General features: G+C 58.5%; 1 protein-coding gene across 8 annotated transcripts in view; it reads left to right on the plus strand.

Moving 5' to 3' along the window:
* The window catches only part of FOXP4 (forkhead box P4), a 62,465-nt gene extending 53,906 nt beyond the window's left edge, over positions 1 to 8,559 (plus strand). For 6 of the 8 annotated variants that reach the window (XM_042800113.1, XM_042800112.1, XM_042800116.1 and 3 more), the window contains 8 exons: positions 102 to 191; positions 652 to 853; positions 955 to 1,031; positions 1,253 to 1,354; positions 5,809 to 5,930; positions 6,048 to 6,114; positions 6,241 to 6,407; positions 6,641 to 8,559. In XM_042800113.1, coding sequence (XP_042656047.1) covers positions 102 to 191; positions 652 to 853; positions 955 to 1,031; positions 1,253 to 1,354; positions 5,809 to 5,930; positions 6,048 to 6,114; positions 6,241 to 6,407; positions 6,641 to 6,785 — 972 coding nt within the window. In that variant the 3' untranslated portion in view covers positions 6,786 to 8,559. The remainder of the gene's footprint in view (positions 1 to 101; positions 192 to 651; positions 854 to 954; positions 1,032 to 1,252; positions 1,355 to 5,808; positions 5,931 to 6,047; positions 6,115 to 6,240; positions 6,408 to 6,640) is intronic. The other 2 variants (XM_042800117.1, XM_042800118.1) reach the window with 1 other exon arrangement.
* Positions 8,560 to 19,460: the final 10,901 nt, after the last annotated feature.

A 19,460-nucleotide genomic window follows, 5' to 3' on the forward strand; every position in this document is an offset into this window, starting at 1 on the left:
GAGCCGGGGCTGGGGGGCTCGGTGGGCAGCTCCTCCGGGCTGTGGGCAACTGCCAGCACTGCCTGACTGTCTGTCTCCCTTCTGCTTCTTGCCTCCCACAGCTGGCAAAGGAGAGCGAGCGTCTCCAAGCAATGATGGCCCATCTTCACATGAGACCTTCAGAGCCAAAGCCTTTCAGCCAACCTGTAAGCGTGCGTCACTCTCCTGCTCTTGTTTGTCCCCGCAGCCTCCCCCTCTCCCCCCATTTCCCCTCGCTGCCGGCTGCTGTCCCCTCCCTGCCCTGCCCACCATCACCACAGCCCTGCGTGGCCAGGCTGGACGGGCACCCCGGGTCGGACGTGCCCCGACCACACTCCAGCACACATAACGGGGTCCCTTGTGCAGCAGGCGGGAGCGAAACGCAGCCTGTGTCAGCGTGTTGGGCTGCTCCTCCAGCTCGGACAGGCGGTGGTTGCGTCCTGTCCCGTGATTGCATCCCATCCCACGGTTGCATCCCATCGCTGCCGAGCCCGGCAAGCCCTTCGCTGCCCGTTTCGCGGCACGAGCCGGCTCAGCCCCGCCGAGCTCCCGGCGTGCCGGGGGCTCTCCCAGCCCCTGCCTTCCCCACGCCGGTGCCCAACCGTCCGTCCTCCCTCCCGCCTGTCCGTGCAGCTGAACCTGGTCTCCAGTGCCACCCTCTCCAAGAGCACTTCCGACACGTTCCCCGACGGCTTACCTCATCCCCCCACCTCCGCCACGGCGCCCATCACCCCCCTGCGGCAGGGCCCCTCCGTCATCAGCTCTTCCACTTTACACAACGTGGGGCCCATCCGCAGGAGAAACTCGGAGAAGTTCTGCACCCCGATATCTTCAGGTGAGCTCCGGGATGGGGCTCAGCACCCTCCATCGCACGGTCCCCAGGTCCCAGAGTGGGTCCCTTCACCCCGCCCCCCGTTTCTTGTCCCCCCCCTCCAGAACTTGCACAGAATCATGAGTTTTACAAAAACGCGGATGTCCGGCCGCCCTTCACGTACGCCTCGCTCATCCGGCAGGTGAGTGACTCCTCACGCCGTGGGGTTCAGCTCTGCACCCCAAGACCTGCCCGTGGGGCACCTCAGGCAAAGCTGCGCTCCCCCCCCCCTTTCTCAGTCCTGGGGGAGCCCACATACCCACTGAACCCCCATTTCTGCCCCTCCTGCCTCATGACAGAATGGGCACTGAACCCCACTGGGGCATTGCGGGTGATGTTCTTGTCCCCTCTCTGGTTTCTCAGGCCATCCTGGAGACCCCCGACAGGCAGCTAACGTTGAACGAAATCTATAACTGGTTCACGCGGATGTTTGCCTATTTCCGGAGGAACACAGCCACCTGGAAGGTGAGAGCAGCTGTGGGCTCACCCCATCCCACCCAGGGCTCACCCCATCCCACTCAGGGCTCTCCCCATCCCACCCAGGGCTCACCCCATCCCACCCAGGGCTCACCTCATCCCACCCGGGGCTACCTGCTACGGGAGATGCTCCAGCTTAGAGGGGCACCTGTGGTAAAGGACCAGTTCATTGCACAGCTCTGAGATGGTGCGTGAAACTATTTGGTGGCTAAATCCCGCATTTTTCCCCGGCAAAATGCCTCCCTGGTCTCTGGGGACACGTCGCCCATGCAGTAGGATACGACGCTGTAGAAACGCGGGGCTTTCTGCAGAGCCGGGGCTGGAGCATCGCCGGGAAAAGGGCAGAGAAAAGAGCGAGACACTCGAAATAGCAAATAAGGTTAATGATAACCCGGGGGCGGGTGGCACGCTGCGAGCGGGAGGTGCCGTGGTGGCCGGGTCTCGGCGGTGGCTGGGGGTGTGGGTGCTGGTTCGTGGGGGGTGGTGGTGGCTGGAGGGACCTTCAGCCAGTGGGTGCGCCCGTGGCTCCGCTGCGAGACCCTGAGTGGGTGCCTGTGCCCCGTCAGCTCCCCTCACCCGGTACACGGCGCTGTACGGGCAGGTATTGAAAGTTTTTGGCACCCAGGAGCCATTTGTCATTGGCCTGGGCTGATGGGTGTGAATTTTGGGGCAGTGCGTGGGTGCCGAGGCTGCTCCCCCCCTTGATTATTTAGAAATTGAGAACTGAGAAAATGCATCTCAGAAGTTGTGGGAAGCAGCAGTTACTGCCCCGACTGGCGAAGATTTATTTATTATTTCCTGCTGCATGTATTTACTGAGACACAGCTTCCTCCTGCTCAGGGCAGTGAGAAGTGGCAGAGGGAAGCTAACACTTGGAAAAAAAAAAAAATATTAGAATAAGTGAGATGCAAACAAGATGGTGCATTTTGAAAGGATTAAGGAGGAATCAGTTATTCGGGAGCCCAGGGCCCCCGTGTGTCGCTGCTGCAGATCAGAGCTGGCCGTAGCAAGGGTTTGTTTCTCCGCAGCAAACTTCGGGTGAATAACAGGCATTTTGGTTCCAAAGCTTTATGGATGGCCCCTGGCTTTGGCACGGCCTGTCCTGAGCATCCCCGCGCGCCGAGCGGGAGGAAGGCAGGGGGCAGGAGCCGGGCAGGAGCGGTCAGAGGTGCCTGGGCCATTTTTGGTGCTGGCGGTGGCCTGGCGTCGGTCTGGAGTCCCCCTCACGGCACTCGTGCGGCACTGCAAGCCGTCACCGCATCGCTGGGAGCATCACTGGCCCCCGCCGTGGCCCCAGCCGGGCCCCCCGGGGACACCCCAGATTTGGGGAGAGTGGGTGGGGAGTGATGGGGAGCGTCGGGGCAGAGAGCCCGGAGCGGCCGGCGCTGTTCCCAGGACGGTGTCTCACCATCCAGAGCAGAGCGGGGGCTGCCCAGGGCAGCACTTTACCTGCTCCGTGCCTCAGTTTCCCCATCTGTGGAATGAGATAACGACATGCGAAAATGTCTTTTTTTCTTTCCTTTTACTAGCTGAAAGGAATAAATGTTTTGGAGCTTTTTCATTGTGACTCCCCTACACCCTGTGCTACCCATGGGCAGAGTTGATGTCTCAGAGGGGCATCCCCCAGCCCCTCTGGTTCCCTTTTTGCTGCTCTCTATTTTTCCCTGTTCTGCCACTAAAAGCAATGGCAGGGAATTAAAAAGAGTCGGGGGGGGGGGGTGATTCCCTTCACAACTTTCAGTGTCCAAGGCCAGGCTTCTTTAGAAGGAGGGGGAACATGCATGAAAAAATAATGTATTTCCACTCTTTGGAAAACCACCGTTTTTGCTGCAGCTTCTCCCTCGTCTCCTGCTGTAGCTTTACCCCAGGATGGGGCAGGGGTGCCGGGGGCCAAGGTGGGTACCCCATCCCCATGGTGGGGCAGAGCGATGGTGCTGTGTGGGGGCCCACAGGGAGACCCCCAGCACGGCATGGGGAGCCGGGCCGGGGGCGTAAAGCAAACATCATTAGAAAAGACAAAGATGAGAAGCAAACAGAGCAGCCAAGTCTCACACTGAACAAACACTGTCGAAATACAAAAGCCACGTTAGGAGGAGGCAGGGGACCCACCCCCAATGCCGAGTGGGAGGATTCCCACGTCGGGGGTCTCGCCTGGCACCTCCGTGTCCTGGGGCCAGCACCCTGCCCGACACCCAGCACCAGGGGCGGGGTGTCCCAGGCTCTGGTGATGCTGAATCGCATCCTGCCCCATGCCAGGATTTATTTTTATCTCTACTTTTGCCTTTGCAAACACACACCCGCCGGTGCCTTGAAGCAGAGGGGGTGTCACCAAGGGGGTGGCGGGGGGGGACGTGGGCACTGCTGGGCTGGGGCTGCGGCTCCGCGTGCAGGAAAAGGTTTCGGTTTTGCCACTCTTCTCACCTTTAATCAGGGCTTTGTTTGGATGAGGAGTCCCCTGCGCCCACAGGAAGGAGGAAGGGGAGTGCGGGGCAGGATCCGGCCCCGGCCAGGGGAGGAAGTCCTGTGTTTGCTCGCCAGGGGACAGGGGTTCAAGGGCAGTGGCAGGACCCAGCCCCGGCTGGACTTCGGGCAGGGAGCGGGGATTTTGCAGAGACGCTGCAAGGACAGAGCAGGGACCAGGGGCTCATCCTGCTCCCTTGCTGAGCCAGGAGCACAGCGGTGTCTGGGGTCCCCCAGGATTTCCAGCTCCCCGGGACATCTGTCTGTGTGGTGCTGGGTGCAAGCTGGACCCTCCTTTCTGGGTGATGCCAGCACGGGGTTTGAGGACGAGGGATGCCTCTCCCCCCCCAGATGGAGCTTTTGGTGAGCGGCGATGGCACTGGGCTGGCACGAGGGACCTGGCTCTACACCGCACCGAGCATCGCCCGAGGAGCCGGGCCGGCTGCTCACCAGCAGCCTCCTGGTGCGGCCCAGGGGTTCCCAGTTCCCCCCCCGCCTAAATCACATCAAACAGCACTGACCGTGCCCAAACCTCCTTCCCCAGGAACCAGCTCCCGGGAGCCAGCGAGCCGCTCGCAAAGTTTCCCCTTCGGGCTGGCTCTGCCAAACAGCGAGAGGGGCAGGAGCCTGCCCGTCCCCGCTGCCTGTCAGCGTGCGACCCGGCGCTCACCAGGGCCAGCGTGGTGGCACCGGACATGATGGCACTGCTGGGGACACTGGGGTGGGCAGCGGGTGCAGGGCAGTGGCTGATGGACGGATGGATGGATGGAAGATGGATGGAAGATGGATGGATGGATGGATGGATGGACGGACGGACGGATGGATGGATGGATGGATGGATGGATGGATGGATGGATGGATGGATGGATGGATGGATGGAGGATGAGGGAAGGAGCCCAGCTTTGTTTGGTTTTGTCCTTAAATCAAAAAGCAAAAGTGAGGGACAGCGCAATTTGATGAGTTTCCAGGCACTCTAACACTTCCCAGCGTGGGGGGGTTCAGTCCTTGTGTCTCCTTTTGCCTTGTTGTGTTGGCCGGCTCCTTTGTTTATACAGCCACCGTTCGACCTTTTAAATTGCTGTTAATGTTTTAGCGTAACGAATTAGTCTCTCATCACGAATCAGGACTCGAAATAAAAAAAAAAAATATATAAAAAAAAAAACCCCTCCGAGGCCAACTTCCTGAAATTGGGGTCATTCTCATTTGCAAGGCAGAGAATCTGAGAACCTTAATGCAAGGAAATTTATTCAAAGGCAGAGCCCCGGCGTGATTAGGCCCTTTGTAATTATAGCTCGGAGAGATTCCACTCCAGCCTCCTGCCTCCCTCATGGATTAGCAAGTGAGTCGGAAAAATACACAGGATTTAATTAGAGGCAAATTAAAATTGGTAATGAAATAGGGGCAGTAGCAAATGGCAGGGAGTTGGAAGGGGAAAAGGGAGCTGGTATCTCTCGGGGCTGCGCTGTCTGCCTACGTGTGTGTCTCTTTATTTTACATTTAGAAATGTAAAGATGGTCGATGTAAAGAAGAAAGGGAGGGAAAGGACCAAAAAGGGAGGGTGGGGGGAAGAGAAAAAGAAAGGAAAAGATTAGCTGGCTTTGCCAAGCATCGCCAAGTGAGCTGCAGCAGACAGGGTGGCTCCGTTCCTGGGTCCTTGCTGGTGTGATCTGTCCCTTGTCCCACACTGTCCCCATCTTCCCCGGCGTCCAGCCAAGGCCCAGAAAACGGGGTCATGTCCCACGTGTGGCTCGGGGACTCGGCTCCTGAACCCTCTCGGGGCTGACGGTGTGATTGAGCATTTGCAGCATCCCCGGGTGGCTTTGCAGGGGATTTGGCTGTACACAAGCCGACAGCCCGGGACAGCCTGGAGGCGTGGGGACCCGCAGGGGCTGGGTGAGGAGGAGGATGGGGAGGAAGAGGAAGGGTCCAGGTGGAAGGGTGAGGGCTGTGCCGCTGAGCTCTCCTGCCCGCTCTGCCCACAGAACGCCGTCCGCCACAACCTGAGCCTGCACAAGTGCTTCGTGCGCGTGGAGAACGTCAAGGGAGCCGTCTGGACCGTCGACGAGCACGAGTACCAAAAGCGAAGGCCACCAAAGATGACAGGGTGGGTCCTTTCCCACGGGACACAGCCCGGGAGCCGCACTCGCACCCGCCAAACCCCTGCCATCCCCGGGCCGGGAGCGCTCAGCCGTGCATCATTCTGCTTTCTCTCTTTCTGCAGGAGTCCGACTTTAGTCAAAAACATGATTTCAGGACTCGGTTACGGAGCACTTAATGCAAGTTACCAGGTAAGGACGCAGCCCCGTCCCTGGCAGGGATTCGGCGGGCACTAAACCTTCGTCGCGCCGCGGTCCTGTTTTCCACCACGGTCTCTCATCCTCCGTGCCTCTAGCTGCTGCCACTTTCTGTTACAGGCTGCGCTGGCGGAGAGCAGCTTCCCGCTGCTGAACAGCCCCACCATGATCAACACCAGCTCCGCCAGCGGCATGCTGCACGTGGGCCACGACGACGTGAGCAGCACCGTGGAGCAGGTCAACAGCAACGGCAGCAACAGCCCGCGCCTGTCCCCGCAGCAGTACAGGTCAGCCTGGCCGGGGGAGAGGGGATGAGGGATGGGGCTGGTGGGTGTTGCCGGAGGGTTTGGAGCTAAGGGACAGCGGCACGTCGGGCACTGGGAGCCGCTTGTCGCCTCCCGTGGCTCCTGTCCTGTGGGCGAGGGGCAGCGCAGGGATGGGGAGGGGGAGAGCTGAGAACTTCATGGGGTCGCATCCAGCGGGACCGGCTCCCCGAGGCTGAAGGCTTCCCTCCCCGCAGCCATCCAGTGCACGTGAAGGAGGAACCCGCCGAGGCAGAGGATGACAGCAGACCTGTCTCGCTGATGGCCACCACCAACCAGAATGTGACGATTCCCGACGACAGGGACCTGGAGGAGGAGCTGCCGGTGGAAGACTTGTCCTAAGGACCCCTTCCTCCTCCCCACCGAGGGGCAAACCCTTCCCACCCTCCTGGCCGGAGTCCAAGTGATGGCTCCCACCTCCCCCAAGGTGACCTTCGGCGTTAACCTGTTTCTTAAAGGCACTTCCACAAAGCAAAAAGGTTTCCTTGGTGCAACAACTTGTTGCTGACGGCGCGTCCCTCACGCTCCCCACTGCCCCGCGCTGCAGCCCCCGGTGACTGACCGACCTCTGCCGCGGGGGACATCCCGTGACACGAGAAGCAAAAACCCAAGAGCTGGACTTTTTCTCCCCTCCTCCCTTGGTTAGTGACTGGTGAACGAGGATGGTAGGTTGTTTCTGTCCGAAATGGTCCCTCCTTCCTTCCCCGTGCACGATGGGCACAGGGGAGGGCACCTCTGTCCCCTCTTCCCCTGCGGTGTTCCGTCACCCAGCGATGCTCGAGCCTCCGCCAGCAACCGCCCCGGGGAGGGAAGGTGATGACAGGAGCCCGCTGTCATCTCTCCGTCCCCCAGCGGGTTTTGCACTAGGAGGGACCGTGGACCCTGCCCACATGCTGCCTCCACCCACCTTTGGGGGAAGAAACAGCAGAAACGGGGGCGAGTCCTCTACCACGGTCTGGATGTCGGGCTTGCACCGTTGTCTTGCAGCTGGGGAAGGACGAGGACCGGCACATCGGTGGGACTGTGTCCCCTTTGCCTTGTCACCTCCAGCACGTTGCTAAACTGCCCGGCAAGCAGAGCAGCCTCCCTCCCCGAGCCCCCCAGTCCCTGCTGGTGGGGGGGCTGGTGGCACCCAGCAGTGATAACCATCCCCAGCCGACCACCAGCGCCAGGCAGCGAGGACACAGCTCCCCGCTTCCTCCTCGACATCAGCTGCAGCGGGGTGACACCTCTCCCAGCCCATGCTGGGATGGCCCATGGCCCCACTTCAACTTCAGGGAAAGGCTCCCAGCCCCTCTGCGTGCCCCGATTCCTCCTCCAAAACCGGGGCAGGGTCTCCAGGGATGGGCAATGGTGTGGGGAGGCAGCATCCACCACCACCAAGCCTCCTCCTGGGGTCACCCACAGAGGAGCTGGCGCGGGCAGAGCCCGGCGGTGAGCCACTGCTCAGCCATCCTCCTGGTAGCAAAGCCGACCCCGGTGAAGCCCCGTGGTAGCCAAACCTGGCCGTGGCCAGTGAGCCGAGCCCGCTGTCGCCGGGGCTCCTGCTTTCCTCTTTTTTCTTTTTGTTATCCTTTTGTGTGCGTGTGCGTCCAGATGGGAAGATACCAAAAGATTTCTAGAGACAGAAGGTCCGTAGTTCAGGTGAACAGATGGTATTAATGCCAAAAAAAAAAAAAAAAAAAAAAAATATTAATAATAACGAGAACAACACAACCAAACACCCCTCTTCTCCCTGCTCTTTCTTTCTGTGGTGGTGATGTGGGTACCCAGCGCTGGGCTTCTCCTGGCAGGCAGCCATGGCCTCCCCGGTGCCCCGTGCTGGCCTCGGGGACCAGCACGTTCTCTGGCACAGCCAGGCTGGTACTGGCTGTCCTGGCACTCAGCGGGGTCTTGGGGCACTTGCTATGATGGGTGTGGAGCTGCTCTTGTTTCTGAGCCCAGCTCTGGGCTCTCCCAGAGCGGCTCTGAGTGCTGCTCCGTCCCTCCCTGTCCCTGGGTACCCCAGGTTGAGACGTCAGTGGTGGGGGCTGCGTCACTGCCCCAGCACATGGCCCCCAGCCCCGTGCTGGGGTCCTGGCGCCGGCACCCCAGGAGCTGCAGTTTGGGTTGTAAATGCAACACACAGCTGTGGGTCTGGGGCAGGGGGTGGGGGGGTGGGGGGCAGGGGGACTGGTGTGTGCTTTTTTTTGTCCCCCGTTCATCACCTCTGTGACATCCCCAGGGGGCTCTTTTCCCTGTGGCATGCGCCCCCAGGGTGAGCCCGTCCCTCGGATCATCCTTTTTGTTGCATCCTTGATACCCAGGTGGCTGCAAAGACAGGGAGGGGTCCCTGACTCCCCCATGCTGAGCAAACCCCCCCCCCCCAGCCCTGTTCCTCTGTGCCACCCCGACACCATCCAGGGGATGCTGAGACCCTCGGGGAGCAGCCGTCGCCGGGGGGGCGGGGGGGGATGCGCAGACCCAGTGGGGCTATTACCGGGCTGGGGGGCGGTCACCAGCATCCCTCCCCTGGTTGGTGTTGCAGAGGGGCTCTTTCCCCTCCCTAAAACCCCAGAAAATGCTGCCAGACCTGCCCTCCGCAGCCCCACGGGTGCTCGCCGTGCCGTGCCGGCCTTCGCTAGGTGTCTCCACTCGACCCGTGTTTCTCCCCGCGCCGCCGCCGCAATAACCGGGCGGGGAGGTTCCCCTCGCCCTCCGGCCTCTCGGGGCCCGTCCCCGCTGCTGCCGGCCCCCACCGGGCTCTGCCGGACACCAAAGACCCTGCCCGGGCTGGGGGGGGCACAAACCGGACCCCATCTCTTGCCGTGGGGGTGCAGCCCCATCCCCACCCTGTACCTCCAAAGGAGCTGCGAGGCTGGAGGCGCCGTGTATTTTCCCCATCTGCTTTCTTTTTTTTTTTTTTTCCCCTTTTTTTTTCTTTCTTCTTCCTTTTTTTTTCTTTTCTTTTCTTCCTTTTTTTCTTTTTATCCTTTTGTCCTTTTTTTTTTCTTCCTTTTTTTTCCTTTTTTTCCTTTTATCCTTTTTTTTTTTTTTTTTTCCCCCAGTCCTTTCATTTTAAGTTATTGTTTTAAACAAGTTTACAGCTGCCGCAGGCGAGTGTTGCTGGAGGGAGGCCAGTGTCACGCACTGCTGCTTTACTTTTACAAAGGAGCAGGGAGGGATGGCCGGGGTGGATGTTGGGGTGCAGCCCTTGGCCCCCCCCTCCGCTGCTGCTCAGCCACGGTTCACCCTCGGCAGGGGATTGCCTGCCTCCATCCAGGCTTTTGGGTTTTTGGTTTGCATCTGCCCCGGGTGGGAGGTAATTGTGCCTCTTAGGGCAGCACCGGCACCCGGTGTCACCCCTCGTGCTGCTCCAGCATATCTGGGACACCCTGGGGAGGGAACGACCTGGCCTCAACCTGGCCTTGTACTGGTGTAGTTTTGTCGTTTGCACGGAGGGGGGAGGTTTTGCAGCCCGATGTGTGCGGGCACGGAGCTCGCAGGGCTGCGGGGAGGGCTGCGGGCCAGCGCGCCGGCGGGTGGGGGGTGCTGCGGGCCCCGGCACCCACCCGCTGCTGGGGCTGATCTGCTGGCGGGTCCTGCCCCACATCCACGGGGCTGTGAGCTCTGTGTGGGTTCAGACCCCCTCCCTGGGTCGGGGGGGGGGGTGTCTTTCAGTAGCTGCTCCCCTTCCTTTGCTCTCCATGGGGCCTTTCCCCTCGCCTTCCTCAGGCTCTTCAAATTCCATTTTTTTAGCAGCTGTGCAGCCCCCCTGGTTTCTTCATTTGGTTCGGCAAAATCCAAGGCAGTCCAGGCACGGAGCTCACCCAGCATTGGCCAACCCTCCAGCTCCTGCTGCGGTTCCTGCTCGGGGTGTGATTTGTTTCTTTTTTCAAGCTTTTCCAGAGGTACAGACATCCCCAAAATGCCTCCCGGGTCCAGCCAAAACCCCCGTACGCCATCACCCCCAGGCCCAACAAGGACAACCTGGCGCCTTCCCCTCCGCACCGTATATTCCTATAGGTCTTTAGCTGCCATCCTGGCTCCGAAGAGCACTATATATATATTATATATATATAAATAAATATATAAATATAAAGGAGTTTTTTTTCTTTAAACACATGCACAGGTTTGGAAAATCCTGTGGCTCCAGGTGATGCCTCTTCCCCGGCCGTTGCTGAAACGGGAATCACGGTGGGTGATTTCACGGGAAACATGCCCGGTTTGATACTCAGGGGTAAATTTAATTCATTCTCTTACCCCCCGCCCAGCCCGGCTGCCTCTGCAGGGTCCCATCCGAACCCAGGTACTGTGTCCCCTCCCAGCCTCCCCCCGTGCCCACCCCTCTCACTCCTCTGGTTTATTTTTTGCTGGTTTGAATTTTACAAAATTCTGTGTGTCTTACCTCAAACATACGCCCAGAGGCAGGGAGAGGGGAGAAAGAAGGCTAAAGGACCAAACGCAATGTGTGGCAGAAATGTATGTCTGTATATATTGAGATATATATATACTGGGTTTAAACCTTTCAACACAAATTGTTATTTTTGGATTTTTTTCTGGACTTTTTTTGTCTTATTTTCTGTTTCTTTCCCCCCCCCGGGGCAGTTCTGCAAGGGGAAGGTTTGGGCACCTCTCTGTAAGTAAAGGCATTTTTCTGGTATCTCTCACTGACGGATTACTCAGTTTTCCATGTTCTCCTTTTTTTTTGCCAATGATTTTTTCTGCCCCCCACAAATAGCTAGCATGGGTAGAGCTGTCAGGGTCGGAAACTGGTACTCGAAGGGAGAGGGTGCTGGTAGCACTGGGGGGCTGCTGGGGAGGCCAGCGGAGGCGAAGGGAAAGCAGCAGCCAAACTTGTGTTAAACCAAAGGGTTTCTTTGCTTTGTTTACACACCTGGCCAGCCTCACCCCCCAAGAGGATCTCCCTGGATCTAGGTTTTTGTCCTGGAAGTGTTGGGGAAAGGAGGGACAGGCCAGAGCCAGGGGCTCGGGGGACCCTCCACACCCCAGAGCTGCCCGTGATGGCCCCGGGGGTACCCAGGTGGGTGCCCAGGCTGGGGACATCCCCGTCCCCCGCCCGCTCTGGGGAAGCGCCAACCCTGCCACAACCTTTTTACCCCTTTTTTTTTTTTTTTTTTTTTTCCATCCTCTTTGGCGCTGGGGGGGAAGGTGATGCTGGGGAGGTGAGACGAGGTCCGAGGTCCGAGGGGGCTGGAGGGCGGAGGGGAGGGAGGATGTGTACAAAGTGACCCTTTCTCTCCCGCCGCCGCCTTCACTGCCGCATCCCTCGTGCTGTATAAAGGAAATAGCATTGCTGTGTATTTGTACTCTGAACTTCCGTGTGTCTGCTTTGGCAGACGGTAAACCCTTGTACAGTAGATCTAGCTGCATGTAATCTGTATGGACAATGGCATTATAAAATGCAATAAAATAAATTACCTATCATGCTGCTGTGCTGGCTGCTTTGTTACGATTATTGATTTTTATTTTAAAAAATCTGCATTTTTAATCCTTGTAGGCTCTTCAGCAGCGAGGGAGCGATGGTCAGCCTGGGTGTCAGAGGGACAAGAAGTGACTTGCTCTGCTCTGTCAGTGTTGGGGTAGCTGGGGGGGCTACAGCGGCCCTGGAAATTTAGGTCCTTATATCTACCCCTCACCAGCTCGCTCCTTCCAGCACCACCAGGTGAACTCGGGAGACTGGCAGAAATTCCTGTTTCGGGTGGGTTTGCTGAGCTGGCCAGCCTTGGGGTCACATCCTGCCCGCAGAATGTTTGCTGATGCTGCTGGTGGCATCGCAGCGGCCGAGCCCCACATCTGCGGGTGCTGGGAGCCGGACGGTCGTGGTGCTGGGAGCTGTATGATTGTCATAAGCTGCCAAACCCAGGGGTTTTCGTTGCCAGCACCAGCAAACACCACATAGAGCTGCATTGGCTGATGGAGAGCTGGGAGATGCTTGGTTTTTTCTACAAGTTCAATCCCCTCCAAGCCCCGGGGCAGCAGAGGCATGGAGAGGGCACCCAGCAGCACCCACCCAGGACCCACAACCTCCCCGGGTGCTGACACACTGCTCCCTGCCTCCCAGAAACCTGGGAAGTACTGGAATTTCCCTGGATGTGCTGATTGCAGGATAGAGCCCTGCCAGCCCTCCGCAGCACCCGGCTCGTGCTGGTGGATTCTGGCAGCTGTGGCAGGGATGGGATGGGATGGGATGGGATGGGATGGGATGGGATGGGATGGGATGGGATGGGACGGGATGGGATGGGATGAGGCTGCAGTGGCCCCTGGAAAAGCACAGCAGCAGCTCAGACAGGACTGTCCCTCCCCTTCCTCACTAAACAGCCCCTGCTCCATCCTGCTGAGATGAGAAGGGTTTTCCTAAAGGCTGGAACAAGGGTGAGTTGCTGGAGGTTTGCTGGAGTTACCACAATAGGAGATCTTCCCATACAAATGAATAATAATAATTATTTACAAGTTAATAATTAGTAGGTGAGAGAATTTTTGCCACTGCTCTTAGGGAATTTTTCTCTAATCTCTTTTTTTTTTATTATTTTTTAAGACCAGTTCTGCAGTGAAGCCCCTCCACCGCATGTTTAACACATCCATGTCCTTGTTCTTCAGAGGCCTCTTAAACCCAGCAGCGGCAGCGGTTCCCACCAGCTTGGACACAGCCTCCCACGCTCCCTCGTGCTGTGGGGCCCACGGGCAGCCGGACACGCGGCTCCCAGCACCGTCGAGCCCACGGCTCAGCCCCGGTGACAGCCTGGTTCTCCCCAGCACAGCGGTGAGCGAGGAGGCAGCTTCCCAGCAGCCGGAGGGCTGGAGGTTTATTCAGAAGCGCTCGGTGCTCGTGGAGGCTCCAAAAGCAGGGCCAGCCTCGGTGTCTGCTCTTTAAAAACAAAAAAGCAAGGTTTTGGCACTCCCCGCAGGGAACCAACTTCATCAGGGCATCAGGGCTTCTCCATCAGGAACTTTTGGCCATTGCATTGTTTTTTTCCTTGAATATCCTCTCTCTCTGAGTCCCGGCCAGAGCTGCAGCAGCAAAGGGGACAGGGATGAGGACGGGACAGGGCAGAGAGCAGATTTCGGCCGCCGCTGCGGCCCCCAGCCGCCTCGCAGCCCCACAGTTCGCAGCCCAGCGAAATGGCTGGCTCCCATCTGTGTCTAGACCCTGCCAATATTAATAGACTGTTATATCCCCTTTCCCTCCACTCCTTCGTCTCGGCCAAACTTGCTTAATCTTTTTTCCAATGGCCCTTTTCCAGGGCTCTCTGAACCGCAGCCAGCTCGCTGGTGGCTTCCTGGGGTGCACTGAACGTGCCTCGGGCAGCCCCTCGCTGCCCACCCTGGGGGGGGGGGGGCTGAGCCAGCACCCATGGGTGCACGAGCCATGCAGAGAGGCCGGTGTCCCTGTCCCCTGCCAGCCCCCCAGCTCCCATGGGGAGTGCGCGGGGGCTCACGGCTGGGCGCAGGCTGTCGATCACTTCGGGGAGCATGTGGCTTTGATTGATTTAACACTTGGAGAAAAAGCTTTTAACTTTTAAACTAGAAACTTTTTTTCTTTTTTTTTTTCTTTTTTTTTTTGCTATGGACATGAAAGCTTTCTGAGTCTGATTGCTAAACCAGTATGTGGATGGGGGAAGAGACGGGGACCAGCCAACCCCTTCCCTCAGCTCCTGGGTGCGGAGCACCTCCATGCACCCAGAAAACGGTGGCAAGAGGCACCCAGCCCTCTCCTCCTCTTCCCTCCTGGGTGCTCTAATGTCTACATCCATGAAGATACCACCCTCCTCTCTGACTAGCTCGATGCTTTGCCCTAAATCGGTGGGAGTTTCGCACACCCTGAAGCATGATGTGGGGTTTTCTGCCAGGAGCGGAGCCCCTGACTCTGGGATCAAGTCACTGCCTTGGATGCACACAGCCAGCACGGCTTTCAAATAGTTAAAAAGAACAAAAAAGAAAGAGAGAGTGCTTTTGGTTGTTTTGTTTTTTGTTTTTTGGGTTTTTTTTTTGTTTTGTTTTGTTTTTGTTTTGTTTTTTTTTTTTAAATGAGCATTAAGGAATTGCAGCAACCAGGGCCAGGAAGGGATGCAGCCAAATAGTTCTTGCTCCATGATCTGTTCCCCACCCTGAGCTGCTGGTGTCTTGGGGGGGGTCACTGGCCCTTGTATCCCCCGCCCCAGGACCAGGGCTGAGAAGGGGTCCCGAAACAGCACGTGCGGGCAGAGGGCACCCACAGAGCCCTCAGCTCTGCAATGGCCACCCACCCACGGGCCCTGCTGTGGGTTTTCTCTCTGCTTTAGTCTCCCTTCTGCACCCATTTTGCTTTTCCCGTGGGGCTGGAGGCTGCTGCAGGAGGGGCAGCACCTGGGGGTCCCAAGCCCACCCTTGGCATGGGGGCTGCTGGTCGAGTATAGGCAAATTCCTGTAAGAATAGCCCTTGAATATACTTTGACTGCAGGCAGCTGATTTATTTTTCCTCTTGCCACTCAGACAGTGATGTATTCCCTGTGGAAAGACCACGGCTGATTTAATACCAGCGTCACATTGTGTCCGGAGCAAGGCACAATCTGTGATGTGCTGCGGCCCGGGGCTGTGAGCCCCCCTGCACCAGGGGTCTCAAAAAGTGGCGGGAAGAATAACCGTGATTTCAGTAGCCGGGATGAAAAAGGCCAGGAATGGGGGGAATGGGTGCTGGCTCGGTGTAAGCACCCACTTTTGCCACCTCAACCTCTCCAAAAGCCTTGGTTTGTACCCATTTGCGCAGAAATCTGGAATATCAACCCCAGGCCTGCAGGTCCCCCCAGCACAGGATGGGGAGGGAGGACAAAGGGGACCTTGTTGGCGAGCCCGAGCGCACAGCGTCGCTGCCTGCGGCAGGATCCGGCCGCCCCCATGCCCCGGGGGGTGGTGGGGAACCCCGGCACGGCTCCAGCCAGGGCTGCAATGCACTTCTTCCTGCCTCAGTTTCCCTCCTCGCAAAAGGCCGTGGTGATGCTCAGTCCCCTGCCCGGCTGGGACATGGCCAGCTCACCCCCCAGCACTGGGGGGGGGGGGGGGTGTGCCATCGAGCCCCCCCGAGCCGTGGTCCCCAGCAGCCGTGGGGGGGTGGCAGTAGTGGAGCTGCTCCAACGTGCACGGCACGATGCTCCCACCCCTGCCCATGTGCCTCTGCCCCCCCCTAAAAACAGCACTTGCACACAACTCCCCCCCGGGGACCGAGCGTGTCACGGAGGGGAGGGGGGAAGTCTTTAATTTTTTCCATCTTCAAAAAGATGAATGTTCACGGGCCCCCCCCCCCCCTTTTTTTTTTTAATGTCCATTTCCTTTTTTTTTTTTTTTTTATTATTTACAGAAATAGCTCGTGACTCATCAAAATCTTTTAGCAGAAAATCTAAAACAGTGGGGTCATTCACTGCGAACCCAGTGAGGCAGCGCCTCTCCTCCCCCTCCGCCTGCTTCGCACAGAAGGGTTTGAGAAGGTTATTTTGTTTAGAGATTTTGTGTGCGCCCAGCGACTGGTAATTATACTAGACAGATCAGGGGGTTATGGCTTGGACCCTAAGCAAACACGGCTCAGTCTGCACAGCCGGGCTCTGTGCTGAGACACAGCCGAAATCTACAGTCCCATTCATGGCAGGTTAACCGCATGCTGCGGCTTGGGGTTGGATTTTTTTTTTTTTTTTTTTTTTGTTTTCGGATTGCATGCATTTTCTCTTATTTATTTATTTTTCTTTCAAAACTGCACAGGGTTTGCCGAGGGATAAATGCCGGGAATGTTGCAAAACCCTCTTTGAACTGCAAAGTCGAGGCTTTAGAACTAAATCCTCGCTGGAGTCGGGAAGGCCAGGGAGGTTTTAATCTTTGCCCCCCTCTTCCACACCACCCCCAGCCCAGGCAGTGGGGAGTTACGGGGTTCAGGGGGAGCAGCAGACCTGGGGGTGATGGGGAACAGGCCCTGCTCCCCCTAAGGAGCCCGAGACACAGCCGGGAGCTGGGAGGACTTGGGTGGATTTACTTTGGCAGCAGAGGAGCTCGGAGCGGTGGCTGATGCCAAGGTTTGTGAATGTGGGTCAGTACAGTCACACACCTACAGAAATGGCCTTGTTTTCCAAAATACAGCCGGCTCCCACAGTGTTCTTCGGGGTGCAGCAGTCCTGGGTGTATCACAGGATTAATCCGGGTGTAATTACCTCAGGATTAACTTGTCCACTGCAGGCTACCCCCCAGCCCCTCTCCTGCCCACTCCAGCACCTTGCTAAAACTGCTCGAGGGGAGTTTTCTGTAGAGGGGACAACACTTTGGGGGGAAAAAAAAATACTTGCTTTTGTGGAAAACGCTCTTGTCAGCATGCTGGGTACCCAGCATTGCTGAGCAAATTGTAACCCCCGTGAGAGTCCTCACCAGACTCGTTTGCACGTTCCTGCTCGCTTCCATCCCCTGAGATTTCCAGGACGGATCTGGGGCTGGAGCCACCACCATGCCCAGCACCCAGCAGCCCCACAGTGACGGAGGGTGTTGGACTCTGGTTCATCGCTGTGGGGCAACAGCAGCGCAAAGCACCGGCACGTTTTTTTTTTTCGGGGACCTTCGTGGGCGAGCGGCGGCGAGGCCGGCTGAGCCGCTCGCCCCTCCGGATGCTGCCAGTGACGTGCTCGAACTGTCCCCGCGGCACAGCGTGCTACGGAGAGGTCGGGGAGGGCTGGGCCGTGGCTGCCCTCGGTCTGCGCTCGCCAAATTTTGCCTCCTGCATCTGAATGAACGTGGGATGGCGGCAGGAGAGAAACCCCAAAGGGAGGAGGCAGCGAGGAGGTGGCAGGGGGACAGCAGAGGGGGGGTAAGTCGGGGTCCAGGCAGCAGAAGGCAGGCCGGCTTGGCAGGCATCATCATGCTGTGCCGAGATGGGACATATCCTGCCCAGGCTTGCAGGGAGAGTGCAGAGCCCTGGGGCACCAGGAGCAGGTACAGGGGCAGCATGCCTTACAGCAAAGGGACAGGGCTGGCGGGGAAAAAAAGGAGAGCCCAGACTTGTTTTGCAAGGTGGAATCCTTTTGGTGTAATCCTTTTCCTCTGGAGGGGGAGCAGTGCTGTGCCACTGAGGCCGGGGGTGTCCCCGCTCGGGGTGTGGGAGGCTCAGCAGGATGGCCCATGGGGCAGGCAGCACCACAGCCCCGGTGTTACTGTGGGTAAAGCCCTGCTGTTCTCCGGGCCCAAAAAACCTACAAAGCACCTTCCTGCGTGGCACAGCTCCCGCCGTGCCTGGGTGTCTGCCAGCCCGAGTGCCCTGGGAAGCTCCTTTCCCCCCGCAAAGCCAGGGGAGCACAGGGGGGACATCCTGGGCCACCAAAGCAGTGACTCAGCCTCCCAAGTACTTTTTTTTTTTTTTTTTTTGGTGCGTTATCAAGCCGAGTTGTCAGCACAGAGGAAAAGTGCTGCTAATCCCCACCCGGCTGTGCAGCCTCATGGCCTGAGCCGAGCACACGGCACCGGGGATCCCAGCTCTGTCCTCCCCCAGGCAGAGCATCACCCGCCCAGGCATCCACCCTCCTCCTTCCCCAGGTTCAAGGCAATCCCAGGGCTGCTGGGTCCTTCTTGCATCAAGCACCTTTGTCCGGTGTGTCCACGTCCCCGGGGGCCGCCCGGGAGGAGCGAAGGTGCCTCTGCCCTGGCAGGGCCGGGCTCATGGGTGTCTGAGCAGGTAAACAGGGAGGAATGTGCGGCGGCAGCGCGTGGGGCTGGCGTGTTCCCGGTGTGACTCACAGACACTGCCTCAGAGGCCGGCGATGCCGGCACACCCCACGGCCCCACTCGCCGTCACCAGCCCGGCCAGCTCTGTGCTTGGACGCTGCTTTTAATGAACCTTTGTGGAAAGCTGGCTGGGTCCTGCTGGGGCTGCGGGCAGCGGAGCGGTGTCGGGTGAAGGAAATGATCCAGCCGCTGGCTCCTGGCGGGGTGACCTGCGCCGGGGTGGCCCCCCTGGGGATGGGGTGTCGCGGTGCCAACCGGTGCTTCACCCTCAGTAAAAACGATGCACAGAGGAAGGCTGGCTGTGGCAGGAGCGCTGCGGCCGGGGAGGAGGGTGCGTGGCCCTGCATGGCTGCACCCCGTGCTGCACCCCACATCTGCACCCTGTGTTGCACCCCACGCACCCACTGCTGCCCGGGCAGGGAGTACTCAGGGTTCTGTCTGTGTAGGGGTCCCTGCTTTCTGTGACGTGCAGGGTGGGCAGGATGGTGCTGGCTGGCTCTCAGAGGAGGACGCAGCTCCAGCACTGGGATTTTAGGGCCGCTGTAGGGTGCAGGCAGGAATGTTCCTCCTGGAAGGGTTATTTAAAAGGCACAAACAAAATCAACAAGTTGGCTTTAAAACACACCGATTCTTCAGCTCTTGTACGATCCTCTCCATCACCCTGGCTTCAGGCTGGAGCTTTCAGAAGGATCCTGAGCACGTCGGGTCCCTCCAGTCCCGCTTTGTGCCCCAGGCTGCCTCATTTCCCCCCTCCCAACCTGTTTCCTTTACGTGTGGCCGCAGCGATGACATCTCAGCACCTTCCCCTCGTCCCCTGCCACGCTAAATGCCGCACCGCAGCGGAGGAGACAGCCCCGATGGCAGCAGGGTTATGGCATCGCCCCGGCAGGAGAGCAGCGGGACGTGGAGAGTCACCCGGGGCTGTCCCGTGGGTTCAGTCAGCCCTGTTCTGGGAACCCGGAGCCGTAGCTCTGGATTGCAAAATCGAGCTGTCACCCGGACCCCCAGCATGGCTGGGAAGTGGTGACTGAGGGAAGTGCCAGCTTGTGGTGACACACACACCCCCCCCCTCCAGCTCTGTGCTGGGGAGGGCGGGGGGGGGGGGGGGCAGCTGGTTCAGCTCTGGGCTTGAGCTGGTGGCTGCGTGGCTCCAGCCGAGCTCCAGAGCGATTGCTGCCTCTTTTTGTACACTTTTAAAATTTTTAAATGCAGGAAAACACAGCAGTGTTATAAAAAATAAAAACAACAACAACAGCAACAACAAAAAAAAAACTTTCAAAATGTCCCGCT

This window comes from Tyto alba, unplaced genomic scaffold (genome assembly GCF_018691265.1).
Source record: "Tyto alba isolate M040663 unplaced genomic scaffold, T.alba_DEE_v4.0 Super-Scaffold_30, whole genome shotgun sequence".
NCBI lineage: Eukaryota > Metazoa > Chordata > Aves > Strigiformes > Tytonidae > Tyto > Tyto alba.